This window comes from Salvelinus fontinalis, chromosome 2 (assembly GCF_029448725.1).
Source record: "Salvelinus fontinalis isolate EN_2023a chromosome 2, ASM2944872v1, whole genome shotgun sequence".
Classification (NCBI taxonomy): Eukaryota; Metazoa; Chordata; class Actinopteri; order Salmoniformes; family Salmonidae; genus Salvelinus; species Salvelinus fontinalis.
The window spans coordinates 64,666,456-64,682,019 of NC_074666.1; the positions used below are offsets into that span (position 1 = coordinate 64,666,456).

The 15,564-nt window shown below is 43.2% G+C and overlaps 1 protein-coding gene across 4 annotated transcripts; it reads right to left on the reverse strand.

Moving 5' to 3' along the window:
- Positions 1-236: 236 nt before the first annotated feature.
- On the reverse strand, positions 237-10,175 carry si:ch211-198p11.6 (uncharacterized). 4 transcript variants are annotated; one of them, XM_055942210.1, is made up of 5 exons: positions 9,922-10,175; positions 9,365-9,427; positions 1,981-2,091; positions 1,478-1,630; positions 237-1,399 (listed from the first exon to the last, which is right to left on the reverse strand). In XM_055942210.1, the coding sequence occupies exons 2-5, from the start codon at positions 9,371-9,373 to the stop codon at positions 1,313-1,315; spliced, it is 360 nt and encodes a 119-aa protein (XP_055798185.1). In that variant the 5' UTR covers positions 9,374-9,427; positions 9,922-10,175; the 3' UTR covers positions 237-1,312. The 4 variants fall into 4 exon arrangements, with proteins under 4 accessions (XP_055798185.1, XP_055798195.1, XP_055798202.1 ...); XM_055942220.1 differs by lacking the exon at positions 9,922-10,175 and adding an exon at positions 9,746-9,915; XM_055942227.1 differs by lacking the exons at positions 9,365-9,427; positions 9,922-10,175 and adding an exon at positions 2,306-3,433.
- Positions 10,176-15,564: the final 5,389 nt, after the last annotated feature.

Here is a 15,564-nt window from a genome sequence, read left to right on the forward strand (position 1 = left end):
TGTCAAGTGACAGGGCTCATGTGACAGTTGTTATTAGAGAAATAATGATGGGACTGACAGTCTTATGTTGCTTGAGGCTGGGAGAGGACCATACTGAGGAAATGTCACCATATTGCGCATATTTTGAGAACAGCACAATATACTTCATCAGGAAATAAAGGTTTATTCCTTTCCATTTACTTTTCTAAAGCACACATTTGTCAAATCTCCAAACATGAGATATACAAGGCCGTTGATAAGTTTAAAAATAGTCATCTTTAATTGACATTGGTCAATAGCTTAAAAAGTACAAGTCCACAGCGTCAAAGCTACAGTATATACATATGTAATGTGTAAAACCTTAAAATAACTGATTAATGAATTAAGGAACAGTTAAAACCATAATGGAAGTATTACATCAGCTACAAGTGTACAAAACATTAAGGACACCTGCTCTTTCCATGACATAAACTGACCAGGTGAATCTAGGTGAAAGCTATGATCACTTATTGATGTCACTTGTTAAATCCACTTCAATCAGTGTAGATCAAGGGGAGGAGACAGGTTGAAGAAGGGTGTTTAAGCCTTGAGACAATTGAGATGTTAATTGTGTGTGCCATTTAGAGGGTAAATGGGCAAGACAAAAGATTGAACTACCTTTGAACGGGGTATGGTAGTACATGCCAGGCGCAACAGTTTGTGTCAAGAACTCTAACACTGCTGGGTTTTTAACGCTCAACAGTTTCCCGTGTGTATCAAGAATGGTCCACCACCCAAAAGACATCCAGCCAACTTGACACAATCTGTGGGAAGCATTGGAGTCAACATGGGCCAGCATCCCTGTGGAACGATTTTGACACCATATAGAGACCATATCCTGACGAATTTAGGTTTTTCTGAGGGCAAAAGGGGGGGAGGGGGGTGCAACTCGATATTAGGCAGGTGAGCTTAATGTTTTGTACAATGAGTGTATTGGACTGCTGCAGAGGCACAGAATTGTACTTGTGCTGTAATGAAAGTAGATGCCCTATATTGTAATAGCGCTCGGATAATGTTGCTCTCCCTTGGACACATATGGCACAACTATCCATAAACTGGTTATAGCCTTTCACTTTAAGGCTGTGTGTTAGAAGGATTCAGATTGTATTTTCATATTGGTACATAAACACAGTAACCCACCCCCCGTCTTCCCTTTCCATTTCTCTAGGGATGAATGGATAACTCCTTCCTCTTGCACAAACTGTCCATTAACATCAATGTGTGAATATGCAAACATGCTGTGCGTCTTGAGTTAGGATTCATCATTCATCCTTCCACTCCTCCGTTTCTCCCTCTATCTGAGCTTGATTTCGAAGCAGAGGCAGTTGCAGGACTCACATTCTGGGGGTTGGCAGGTGCAAGCACAGTCCCACATGTTACACTGTGGGGAAACAAAGCATGGGGTAAGAACATGTGGTTCAAACCCTGATCGGTCGCACTCTCAGGGGTTTTTACTCACATTAGGAAGAGAGGGGCAGGTTGAGGGGCAGGTCTGGTCAAGGCACGAGCGCAGTGATGGCATGCGACAGTTGCACGACTCTGCACATGCTAAACAGTACTCGAATGGGGTGATATTTGGACAGCAGTCACCACACTCAAGAGAACACTGTTCCTGTAGGGCAAGAGGCCATGAATGAATTAACCTCACTCTCACCAGTCAAACCATACCTCTATTTGCTGCTGGAGCTTATGGTGAAGACCGTTTGCTATGGTCAAGTACAGTTTGAGGCCTACATTAAAAAAGGCAATGTCAGCCGACCCTATCTGCAGCATCAGTGCCTCTCACTTGAAGTATTTAAAAAAAAAAGATTTGATTCAAGGTTCATCTTCCTGGTTTTGTTGAACTGCACTCTTTTTAAGCTACATTTGCAAGGTATCTGTGCACAACAGCATACTGTCTCTCATCTGGACAACAGCATATAGGGAAGGGATAGGGATAGGATAGGGAAGTAAATGCTGTACCTTGAGGCATTGGCGGAACCATAACGCCATTGCAAGGAAAATCATGTAAAGACCAACAACAATCATCAGTACAGCGGGAAGAGGGAGTGTGAGGCCCCACACAGGCAACACCTGAGGAAGAATAGAAACAAGTTTACTGTGTGCAGGAGATGGCCTGTTCAAGATTATACTAATATGAATACCATGCACACATTAGTTTGATGTAACGTTAGATCGATAGCTATGCCTAGCAAATCATGTAAAAATATATATTACGTCTGTGTTTACAATACTGCATTGGTAAAAGATGGGTTGGCTGACAACGTGACAAAAATTATGTGCGCACATCCATAGGGCAGAAGTCAGCCTGTTGTTGTGTTTCTGGATGGCCAGATTGCTAGCAAGAATGACAAGAAACTGCCATGTTGGGAATCGTGTGGCTTCTTTCAGCTTGTTATTGATACCATAGCTGTGTTCGAAATCTCATACTAATTGCACTAACCATACTATTTGTGACGTAAATTGACTATGTAGTACGCTTATTGGTCATAGTATGGATATAGTTAGTATGCCAAAAGTTCCCGAATGTCGTACTAAATTTGCCAAAATACAAAAATACAAGCAGTGGACACTATTTACGTGCTTTTAGAGTCCATAATGCAATTCTTCAGAAAATGGGCGTGGCTTCACAACTTTTCCAGATTTGAAGTAAATGGCGGAAAATATACAGCCGAAGTCAGACGAGAGCGGATACAAATTCATTGCTTTAACTAATTATGAGAAATGTTAAGAAAATGTTGAGCAGTGTAATATGACTTTTCAAATAAGTTACGTTACACGTTATGTTGGCTGACAATTTGTTAGCTACGCTATCCTTACGAACCCCATAGCATATCATTACAGCAGTATGTTAGCAGGTTACATAACGTAATATTAGTTGGCTACTAATACATCAGACTTTCCAGTAACGTTATATTAACTAAATGCTATCTAACTACCCAACGTTTATTGACTTGATTATTCACTTCATTCTTAGCTTAGCTAAGGTATAGCGTTGTGCGTTCTCAATGGCCATTGTTAATTCGCTCTGGCTATCTACTCCGATTTCAGAGCACTCTCCTCTGAGCGTTCCAGAGCGCAGAATAACTGATTATTTATGAACGCCCAACACCTGAAAATAATCGTTGTCAGTCAACGTTGGCAAAACAAAACGTGATTAAATTGTTGCCACCAGAACAGTTACAGTCAACAATGCTCTGGATAACATGAAAACAGCCTAACCAGTTGTCTAGGGCGAGTAAAATGGTCAGAGTGAGGTGTTCTTATTTATGTCTGGAAGTAGCAAGCAAGCTAGCCAATGTTAACCAGTTAGGTTGGGTGCTTGACTGCTGTTGTTAGGTCAGAACGCAACGCTCGGATCAACCCTACTCCTCGGCCAGAGAGTCCAGTGTGCTCCGAGAGCAAAACGCTCTGAATTTACAAATGGACAATATGGCAACGCTCTGGACTTACGAACGCTCAGAGCGCACTCTGGCACTCCAGATTGAATTCACGAACACACCCGAAATCATATGATGTCTAGCTAGTAATTTGTTATACTAGCAAGGGGTTCCATAGCAACAAAGTCAACTTCCAGTAGAAAGCACTAGTATGCTCAACTGAAAGGATACCGTTTGTTTACAGTATACTAAAATTAACTAATAGTATATACTCATTAAGCATGTAATATACAGTATGTTAGTATGGGTATTCGAACACAGCTCGTGTCTTGTTTGAGGTGTTTTGACTGATTTACTGTCAATGCTAATATGGCTAAAATTCGCTACCCAGCTAACCAACCACTAAACAATGTATTTATTTTATCGCTATTTCTGATTTTAGTGACGCCTCTGCTGGTTTGAACAATGTTTTTAATGCTGGTGTATGCGGGGCGCTGTCCTCAGATAATCGCATGGTATGCTTTCGCCGTAAAGCCTTTTTGAAATCTGACAAAGCGGCTGGATTAACAAGAAGTTAAGGTTTTAAACGATGTAAGACACTTGTATGTTCATGAATGTTTAATATTACGATTTTTGTATTTTGAATTTCGCGCTCTGCAATTTCACCGGATGTTGTCGAGGTGGGGCGCTAGCCCAAAGAGGTTTTAACCACCTTCAAGAGGTAGTCACCTGGAATGCTTTTCAATTAATGGGTGTGCCTTCTTAAAAGTACATTTGTGGGATTTCTTTCCTTCTTAATGCGTTTGAGCCAATCAGTTGTGTTGTGACAAGGTAGGGGGGTATACAGAAGATAGCCCTATTTGGTTAAAGACCAAGTTAAATAAGCAAAGAGAAATTACAGTCCATCATTACTTTAAGACTTGAAGGTCAGTCAATCCGGAAAATGTCAAAATCTTTTAAACATACTTCAAGTGCAGTCACAAAAACCATCAAGCGCTATGATGAACCTGGCTCTCATGAGGACCGCCACAGGAAGACCCAGAGTTACCTCTGCTGCAGAGGATAAGTTCAGTAGAGTTACCAACCTCAAACTGCAGCCCAAATAAATGCTTCACAGAGTTCAAGTAACAGACACATCTCAACATCAACTGTTCAGAGGAGACTGTGTGAATCAGGCCTTCATGGTCAAATTGCTGCAAAGAAACCACTACTAAAGGACACCAATAATAAGAGATTTGCTTGGGCCAAGAAACACGAGCAATGGACATTAGACCGGTTGAAATCTGTCCTTTGGTCTGATGAGTCCAAATTTGAGATTTTTGGTTCCAACCCCCGTCTTCGTGAGATGCAGAGTAGGTGAACGGATGATCTCTGCATGTGTGGTTCCCACCGTGAAGCATGGAGGTGGTGTGATGGTGCTTTGCTGGTGACACTGTGATTTATTTTGAATTCAAGGCACACTTAACCAGCATAACTACCACAGCATTCTGCAGAAATACGCCATCCCATCTGGTTTGGGCTTAGTGGGACTATCATTTGTTTTTCAACAGGACATTGACCCAAAACAAATTTTATTGGTCACATGCAAGTGTTTAGCAGATGTTACTGCGGGTGTAGCGAAATTCTTGTGAAGGACTGCAGAGTGAAGGAAAAGCAGCCAACAAGTGCTCAGCATATGTGGGAACTCCTTCAAGATTGTTGGAAATGTGTTCCAAGTGAAGCTGGTTGAGAAAATGCCAAGCATGTGCAAAGCTGTCATCAAGGCAAAGGGTGGATACTTTGATGAATCTAAAATATATGATATTACACTTTTTTGGTCACTACATGAATCCTTATGTGTTATTTCATAATTTGAGTCTTCACTATTACTATTCTACAATGTAGAAAATAGTAAAAATAAAGCAAAACACTAGGTGTGTCCAAACATTTGACGGGTACTTCTGGGGTAGCTAGCTTCAGCGTGGTACCTAGCTAGCACCAATGCAACCAGCCTGAAAACAATGACCAGTATCTGCAATCATTTTCAATATTAGTAGCAATGATTTGGGAATCCATCTGACTAAGTATTAGCTAGGCAGCCACTTGTTGTTCTCCTATTGAAATCGACCTTCAGTTACTGAAAATAACTAGCTAACGTTAGCTAGATAACGAACTAAACAAGCAAGCCTGTTACTGTTACCCAGACCTGTTGCCCCAAGCTAACGTTATACGTGTGGCTATTTTTTTATTTTATTTATTTCACCTTTATTTAACCAGGTAGGCAAATTGAGAACACGTTCTCATTTACAATTGCGACCTGGCCAAGATAAAGCAAAGCAGTTCGGCACATACAACAACACATAGTTACACATGGAGTAAAACAAACATACAGTCAATAATACAGTGAAAAATAAGTCTATATACAATATGAGCAAGTGAGGTGAGATAAGGGAGGTGAAGGCAAACAAAATATATATATAAATAAATAAAAATATAAAAAGGCCATGGTGGCGAAGTAAATACAATATAGCAAGTAAAAAATAACACTGGAATGGTTGGTTTGCAGTGGAAGAAGGTGCAAAGTAGAGATAGAAATAATGGGGTGCAAAGGAGCAAAATAAATAAATACAGTAGGTAAAGAGGTAGTTGTTTGGGCTAAATTATAGATGGGCTATGTACAGGTGCAGTAATCTATGAGCTGCTCTGACAGCTGGTGCTTAAAGCTAGTGAGGGAGATAAGTGTTTCCAGTTTCAGAGATTTTTGTAGTTCGTTCCAGTCATTGGCAGCAGAGAACTGGAAGGAGAGGCGGCCAAAGGAAGAATTGGTTTTGGGGGTGACCAGAGAGATATACCTGCTGGAGCGCGTGCTACGGGTGGGCGTTGCTATGGTGACCAGCGAGCTGAGATAAGGGGGGACTTTACCTAGCAGGGTCTTGTAGATGACCTGGAGCCAGTTGGTTTGGCGACGAGTGTGAAGCGAGGGCCAGCCAACGAGAGCGTACAGGTCGCAGTGGTGGGTAGTATATGGGGCTTTGGTGACAAAACGGATGGCACTGTGATAGACTGCATCCAATTTATTGAGTAGGGTTTTGGAGGCTATTTTGTAAATGACATCGCCGAAGTCGAGGATTGGTAGGATGGTCAGTTTTACAAGGGTATGTTTGGCAGCATGAGTGAAGGATGCTTTGTTGCGGAATAGGAAGCCGATTCTAGATTTAACTTTGGATTGGAGATGCTTGATGTGAGTCTGGAAGGAGAGTTTACAGTCTAACCAGACACCTAGGTATTTGTAGTTGTCCACATATTCTAAGTCAGAGCCGTCCAAAGTAGTGATGTTGGACAGGCGGGCAGGTGCAGGCAGCGATCGGTTGAAGAGCATGCATTTAGTTTTACTTGTATTTAAGAGCAATTGGAGGCCACGGAAGGAGAGTTGTATGGCATTGAAGCTCGCCTGGAGGGTTGTTAACACAGTGTCAAAAGAAGGGCCAGAAGTATACAGAATAGTGTCGTCTGCGTAGAGGTGGATCAGAGACTCACCAGCAGCAAGAGCGACATCATTGATGTATACAGAGAAGAGAGTCGGTCCAAGAATTGAACCCTGTGGCACCCCCATAGAGACTGCCAGAGGTCCGGACAACAGACCCTCCGATTTGACACACTGAACTCGATCAGAGAAGTAGTTGGTGAACCAGGCGAGGCAATCATTAGAGAAACCAAGGCTGTCGAGTCTGCCGATGAGGATGTGGTGATTGACAGAGTCAAAAGCCTTGGCCAGGTCAATGAATATGGCTGCACAGTACTGTTTCCTATCGATAGCGGTTAAGATATCGTTTATGACCTTGAGCGTGGCTGAGGTGCACCCATGACCAGCTCTGAAACCAGATTGCATAGCGGAGAAGGTATGGTGGGATTCGAGATGGTCGGTAATCTGTTTGTTGACTTGGCTTTCGAAGACCTTAGAAAGGCAGGGTAGGATAGATATAGGTCTGTAGCTGTTTGGGTCAAGAGTGTCCCCCCCTTTGAAGAGGGGGATAACCGCAGCTGCTTTCCAATCTTTGGGAATCTCAGACGACACGAAAGAGAGGTTGAAAAGGCTGGTAATAGGGGTGGCAACAATTTCAGCAGATAGTTTTAGAAAGAAAGGGTCCAGATTATCTAGCCCGGCTGATTTGTAAGGGTCCAGGTTTTGCAGCTCTTTCAGAACATCAGCTGACTGTATTTGGGAGAAAGAGAAATGGGGAAGGCGTGGGCGAGTAGCAGAGGGGAGGCCAGTGCTGTTGACCGGGGTAGGGGTAGCCAGGTGGAAAGCATGGCCAGCCGTAGAAAAATGCTTGTTGAAATTCTCAATTATAGTGGATTTGTCGGTGGTGACAGTGTTTCCTATCTTCAGTGCAGTTGGAAGCTGGGTGGAGGTGTTCTTATTCTCCATGGACTTTACAGTGTCCCAGAACTTTTTTGAGTTTGTGTTGCAGGAAGCAAATTTCTGCTTGAAAAAGCTAGCCTTGGCTTTTCTAACTGTCTGTGTATACTGGTTTCTAGCTTCCCTGAAAAGTTGCATATCACGGGGGCTGTTCGATGCTAATGCAGAACGCCATAGGATGTTTTTCTGTTGGTTAAGGGCAGTCAGGTCAGGAGAGAACCAAGGGCTATATCTGTTCCTGGTTCTAAATTTCTTGAATGGGGCGTGCTTATTCAAGATGGTGAGGAAGGCATTTAAAAAAAATATCCAGGCATCCTCTACTGACGGGATGAGATCAATATCCTTCCAGGATACCTCGGCCAGGTCGATTAGAAAGGCCTGCTCGCTGAAGTGTTTCAGGGAGCGTTTGACAGTGATGAGTGGAGGTCGTTTGATCGCTGACCCATTACGGATACAGGCAATGAGGCAGTGATCGCTGAGATCTTGGTTGAAAACAGCAGAGGTGTATTTGGAGGGCAAATTGGTTAGGATGATGTCTATGAGGGTACCCGTGTTTACGGAATTGGGGTGATACCTGGTAGGTTCATTGATAATTTGTGTGATATTGAGGGCATCAAGCTTAGATTGCGGGATGGCTGGGGTGTTAAGCATGTTCCAATTTAGGTCGCCTAGCAGCACAAGCTCTGAAGATAGATGGGGGGCAATCAGTTCACATATGGTGTCCAGAGCACAGCTGGGGGCAGAGGGTGGTCTATAGCAGGCGGCAACAGTGAGAGACTTGTTTTTAGAGAGGTGGAGAGTGTGGCTTAGTGTGGCTTAACCGGACCGGGTCAGACCATCAACCAAATATTAAACTCTTATAAATTAAGCGTATTTTAGATGATGAAACCTATCTAGCTATAGCTACTGAAACAGATTGTCGTTTTGCTGTTTTTCAGGGATACAAATTGTTTGCATCCAACAGCTAACTTAGCTAGCTTTTCTCTGACCAGCACTGTCCCAGAGCTTGGGAAAGTGTGTCTGCCTCGTGCGCAGGTGCGCGAGACAACTTTACCAGCATCATATTACGTATAGGTGAATTGCTATGAGATTGTATTTTATTTAACTAGGCAAATCAGTTAACACAATCTTATTTTCAATGACGACCTACCCTGGCCAAACCCGGACAACACTGGGCCAATTGTGTGCCACCCTATGGGACTCCCAATCAAGGCCGGATGTGATTCAGCCTGGATTAGAATCAGGGACTGTAGTAACGCCTCTTGCACTGAGATGCAGTGCCTTAGACCACTGCGCCACTCGGGAGCCCAGCATAGGAAATACTAGTGAGTGTAATCAATGTGTAATAACTACGTAAACATTTTACGAACGTCTTAAATTGTGATGTGAAGGCATATTCAGGTCCTGATTGGTCAACAAGCTTATTTGACGTGTCAAATAGGGATATTTCATGCGTCAAATAGTGTTATGTGAGGTGTGTATTTCCACCACGCAAAGCAAAGACCCAAACGGCGTTCCATAATATGGTAATTAGATAAAATGAGAGTAGTCTGTAAAACATACATACCATCATCATTTCCACTCTATCTCCTTGCTCCTGGCGCGTTTAAGGGGCTCTCATTTCTTTCGGCTGTTTGGTGGATGAAACCAGCAGAGAAGAAGCAAAGTTAACGGTACCTACTAGCTACAGTAGTAGTCAGGATTGGCCATGGCTGGCATACAATCTTGTTAACTTTAGCTAGCAAAGAAAGGAACCCAAGTTAGTAACGTAACTTAAGCGATTTCACAAATCGTATAATTTTAGTAACTAGCTAGCTATCAAAGTCGAACAGCTGGCTAGACACGTTTGTAAACGGACGTGCCTAGCTAGCTAGTGACGCGTTACTAACGTTCGCGTTAACTAGACAATTTACCCTCATCCCACAATATATGAATACATAACTTCTACCGGTATGTTAAATGCTGAATTTCACGTCTTAACATTTAGCCTGTGTGCTTTCTTAAAACATTCTAAAAACAATTATTCGTTTTCTCCATTACGTTAGCTTTTCATAGCCAACTAGCTAGCTAGCCTCACACGGTACAAACGTTGCTGTTGAAGTTGCCATAGAAACAGACGGCTACCTGGGAGGGTCATATTGTGATTCCAAATCAAAGTATGCGAAACGGAGCACGTAGGGCACTTCTCAAATGCGTACTCCGTTTGCACGTAAGTACGCAAAGAAATATGATACAAATGTATTGAAATCAATGGCTGCCATTATTTCTGCTTGAATCGATGGAAAATACTCTCCGATTTCGGGATAAAATGTTGCTTGTTGTCTTGTTTCGTCTCTATTGCAATTGTCCTGGCGGGAAGATGGTTCAGTGAATGGATAAATCCATAGTCAATAGGGCTAGATAGCTACCCACTAAGAGTTGGTAGCTACCCACGATACATATACCTAGTCATTTTTATTTATTTTTTATTTTTATTTCACCTTTATTTAACCAGGTAGGCAAATTGAGAACACGTTCTCATTTACAATTGCGACCTGGCCAAGATAAAGCAAAGCAGTTCGACACATACAACAACACATAGTTACACATGGAGTAAAACAAACATACAGTCAATAATACAGTGAAAAATAAGTCTATATACAATATGAGCAAGTGAGGTGAGATAAGGGAGGTGAAGGCAAACAAAATATATATATAAATAAATAAAAATAAAAAAAAGGCCATGGTGGCGAAGTAAATACAATATAGCAAGTAAAAAAAAGTAAAAAAAAGTAGAGATAGTAGAGATAGAAAAAAGTAGAGATAGAAATAATGGGGTGCAAAGGAGCAAAATAAATAAATAAATACAGTAGGTAAAGAGGTAGTTGTTTGGGCTAAATTATAGATGGGCTATGTACAGGTGCAGTAATCTATGAGCTGCTCTGACAGCTGGTGCTTAAAGCTAGTGAGGGAGATAAGTGTTTCCAGTTTCAGAGATTTTTGTAGTTCGTTCCAGTCATTGGCAGCAGAGAACTGGAAGGAGAGGCGGCCAAAGGAAGAATTGGTTTTGGGGGTGACCAGAGAGATATACCTGCTGGAGCGCGTGCTACGGGTGGGCGTTGCTATGGTGACCAGCGAGCTGAGATAAGGGGGGACTTTACCTAGCAGGGTCTTGTAGATGACCTGGAGCCAGTTGGTTTGGCGACGAGTGTGAAGCGAGGGCCAGCCAACGAGAGCGTACAGGTCGCAGTGGTGGGTAGTATATGGGGCTTTGGTGACAAAACGGATGGCACTGTGATAGACTGCATCCAATTTATTGAGTAGGGTTTTGGAGGCTATTTTGTAAATGACATCGCCGAAGTCGAGGATTGGTAGGATGGTCAGTTTTACAAGGGTATGTTTGGCAGCATGAGTGAAGGATGCTTTGTTGCGGAATAGGAAGCCGATTCTAGATTTAACTTTGGATTGGAGATGCTTGATGTGAGTCTGGAAGGAGAGTTTACAGTCTAACCAGACACCTAGGTATTTGTAGTTGTCCACATATTCTAAGTCAGAGCCGTCCAGAGTAGTGATGTTGGACAGGCGGGCAGGTGCAGGCAGCGATCGGTTGAAGAGCATGCATTTAGTTTTACTTGTATTTAAGAGCAATTGGAGGCCACAGAAGGAGAGTTGTATGGCATTGAAGCTCGCCTGGAGGGTTGTTAACACAGTGTCAAAAGAAGGGCCAGAAGTATACAGAATAGTGTCGTCTGCGTAGAGATGGATCAGAGAATCACCAGCAGCAAGAGCGACATCATTGATGTATACAGAGAAGAGAGTCGGTCCAAGAATTGAACCCTGTGGCACCCCCATAGAGACTGCCAGAGGCCCGGACAACAGACCCTCCGATTTGACACACTGAACTCGATCAGAGAAGTAGTTGGTGAACCAGGCGAGGCAATCATTAGAGAAACCAAGGCTGTCGAGTCTGCCGATGAGGATGTTGTGATTGACAGAGTCAAAGCCTTGGCCAGGTCAATGAATACGGCTGCACAGTATTGTTTCCTATCGATGGCGGTTAAGATATCGTTTATGACCTTGAGCGTGGCTGAGGTGCACCCATGGCCAGCTCTGAAACCAGATTGCATAGTGGAGAAGGTATGGTGGGATTCGAAATGGTCAGTAATCTGTTTGTTGACTTGGCTTTCGAAGACCTTAGAAAGGCAGGGTAGGATAGATATAGGTCTGTAGCTGTTAGGGTCAAGAGTGTCCCCCCCTTTGAAGAGGGGGATAACCGCAGCTGCTTTCCAATCTTTGGGAATCTCAGACGACACGAAAGAGAGGTTGAAAAGGCTAGTAATAGGGGTGGCAACAATTTCAGCAGATAGTTTTAGAAAGAAAGGGTCCAGATTATCTAGCCCGGCTGATTTGTAGGGGTCCAGATTTTGCAGCTCTTTCAGAACATCAGCTGACTGTATTTGGGAGAAAGAGAAATGGGGAAGGCTTGGGCGAGTAGCAGAGGGGAGGGCAGTGCTGTTGACCGGGGTAGGGGCAGCCAGGTGGAAAGCATGGCCAGCCGTAGAAAAATGCTTATTGAAATTCTCAATTATAGTGGATTTGTCGGTGGTGACAGTGTTTCCTATCTTCAGTGCAGTTGGAAGCTGGGAGGAGGTGTTCTTATTCTCCATGGACTTTACAGTGTCCCAGAACTTTTTTGAATTTGTGTTGCAGGAAGCAAATTTCTGCTTGAAAAAGCTAGCCTTGGCTTTTCTAACTGCCTGTGTATACTGGTTTCTAGCTTCCCTGAAAAGTTGCATATCACGGGGGCTGTTCGATGCTAATGCAGAACGCCATAGGATGTTTTTCTGTTGGTTAAGGGCAGTCAGGTCAGGAGAGAACCAAGGGCTATATCTGTTCCTGGTTCTAAATTTCTTGAATGGGGCATGCTTATTCAAGATGGTGAGGAAGGCATTTAAAAAAAATATCCAGGCATCCTCTACTGACGGGATGAGATCAATATCCTTCCAGGATACATCGGCCAGGTCGATCAGAAAGGCCTGCTCGCTGAAGTGTTTCAGGGAGCGTTTGATAGTGATGAGTGGAGGTCGTTTGACCGCTGACCCATTACGGATGCAGGCAATGAGGCAGTGATCGCTGAGATCTTGGTTGAAAACAGCAGAGGTGTATTTGGAGGGCAAGTTGGTTAGGATGATATCTATGAGGGTGCCCGTGTTTACGGAATTGGGGTGGTACCTGGTAGGTTCATTGATAATTTGTGTGAGATTGAGGGCATCAAGCTTAGATTGTAGGATGGCTGGGGTGTTAAGCATGTTCCAATTTAGGTCGCCTAGCAGCACGAGCTCTGAAGATAGATGGGGGGGCAATCAGTTCACATATGGTGTCCAGAGCACAGCTGGGGGCAGAGGGTGGTCTATAGCAGGCGGCAACGGTGAGAGACTTGTTTTTAGAGAGGTGGATTTTTAAAAGTAGAAGTTCAAATTGTTTGGGAACAGACCTGGATAGTAAAACAGATCTCTGCAGGCAATCTTTGCAGTAGATTGCAACACCGCCCCCTTTGGCCGTTCTATCTTGTCTGAAAATCTTGTAGTTGGGGATGAAAATGTCAGAATTTTTGGTGGTCTTTCTAAGCCAGGATTCAGACACGGCTAAAACATCCGGGTTGGCAGAGTGAGCTAAAGCAGTGAACAAAACAAACTTAGGGAGGAGGCTTCTAATGTTAACATGCATGAAACCAAGGCTATTACGGTTACAGAAGTCATCAAAAGAGAGCGCCTGGGGAATAGGAGTGGAGCTAGGTACTGCAGGGCTGGGATTCACCTCTACATCACCAGAGGAACAGAGGAGGAGTAGGATAAGGGTACGGCTAAAAGCTATGAGAATTGGTCGTCTGGAGCATCTAGAACAGAGAGTAAAAGGACGTTTCTGGGGGCGATAAAATAGCTTCAAGGAATAATGTACAGACAAAGGTATGGTAGGATGTGAATACAGTGGAGGTAAACCTAGGTATTGAGTGATGATGAGAGAGATATTGTCTCTAGAAACATCATTGAAACCAGGTGATGTCATCGCATATGTGGGTGGTGGAAATGAAAGGTTGGATATGGTATAGTGAGCAGGGCTAGAGGCCCTACAGTGAAATAAGCCAATAAACACTAACCAGAACAGCAGTGGACAAGGCATATTTACATTAAGGAGAGGCATGCTTAATCGAGTGATCAATAAGGGTCCAGTGAGTAGAGGTTGGTTGGGGTCACGGCGATCCAGACAGCTGGCAGGGTAGATGGCTATCGGTAGCAAGATAGCATAGGATGGAGGTCTATTTTTAGACACCTCGTGCGTTTCCGTCGGTAGATTAGTGGGGTTCCGTGTCTTGTAGAGGGGATCAATCCAATTGGCAAAATAGATATAGTGACCCAAGAAAAAAAAGAAAAAAAATTGTCCGAAATACTTATTAAGATAGCAGCCGATAAGACAGCTAACGATTAGCGGGCCCCAGGTGAGCATTCAGGTAACGTCGCGACGGAGGTGCCAGTTGGATAACTCCCTCGGGCAGATAACGTCGGCAGTCAATCGTGAAGGCCCGGTGGGGCTCCGTATCTGCAGCAACAAAAAAAAAAACGGGTCCGGATAGGTGACTGTAGCCCAGGAATGGCTGATGGAACTCCTCAGCTGGCTAGCTCCGGAATAATTTAAGTTTGCTCCGGGATCGACGTAAGCCAATAGTCACACGGTTTGCAGCTAGCTAGCTGCGAAATCAAGGTGTAAATGTCCAGAGCCTGCGGCTGAAATCCGGGGAAACTGAGAGAAAAAAAAGGCCCGGTATGCTCCGGTCCGAGTCGCGTTGCACAAAAGTGCCGGTAGATTATCGAGCTAAAGGAATAGCTGATGACCACAAAACGTGGGCAGCTGAAACACCAACGCTAGCCAGCAAGCCGGCTAACTTCTGGGCAGCTTCAAATTAGCTTTCGGCTAACTTCTGGTTAGCTTTCTGGCTAACTTCTGATTAGCCCCTGGTTAGCTTCACTGTGGATTTTCAGATTTGAGGTAAATAATACTTTTTTGTTGTAATTGGTGAGGCGGGTTGCAGGAAAGCTTTTGTAGTTGAGTTCTTGGATAAAAAAGAAATATAAAAGACATGCGAAGAAGGTGTAAATATATATATACAGGACAAGACAGTACGAGGACAAAAATGACGTCTGAACTGCTAAGCCATCTTGGAATGAACAAGTCAAGTCATAGTCAAATCCAAATTGTATTGGTCACATGCACATGGTTAGCAGAGGTTATTGCGAGTGTAGCGAAATGGTTGCATCTAGTTCTGACAGTGCAGTAATATCTAACAAGTAATCTAACAATTTCACAACTACCTAATACACACAAATCTAAAGGGATGGAATAAGAATATGTACATATAAATAGATGGATAAGCGATGGCTGAACGGCAATAGATGGTATAAAATACAGTTGAAGTCAGAAGTTTACATAAACTTAAACCAAATACATTTAAACTCATTTTTTCACAATTCTTGACATGTAATCCTAGTAAAAATTCCCAGTCTTAGGTCAGTTAAGATCACCACTTTATTTTAAGAATGTAAAATGTCAGAATAATAGTAGAGAGAATTATTTATTTCAGCTTTTATTTCTTTCATCACATTTCCAATGGGTCAGAAGTTTACATACACTCAATTCGTATTTGGTAGGATTGCCTTTAAATTGTTTAACTTGGGTCAAACGTTTTGGGTAGCCTTCCACAAGCTTCCCACAATAAATAAGGGTGAATTTTGG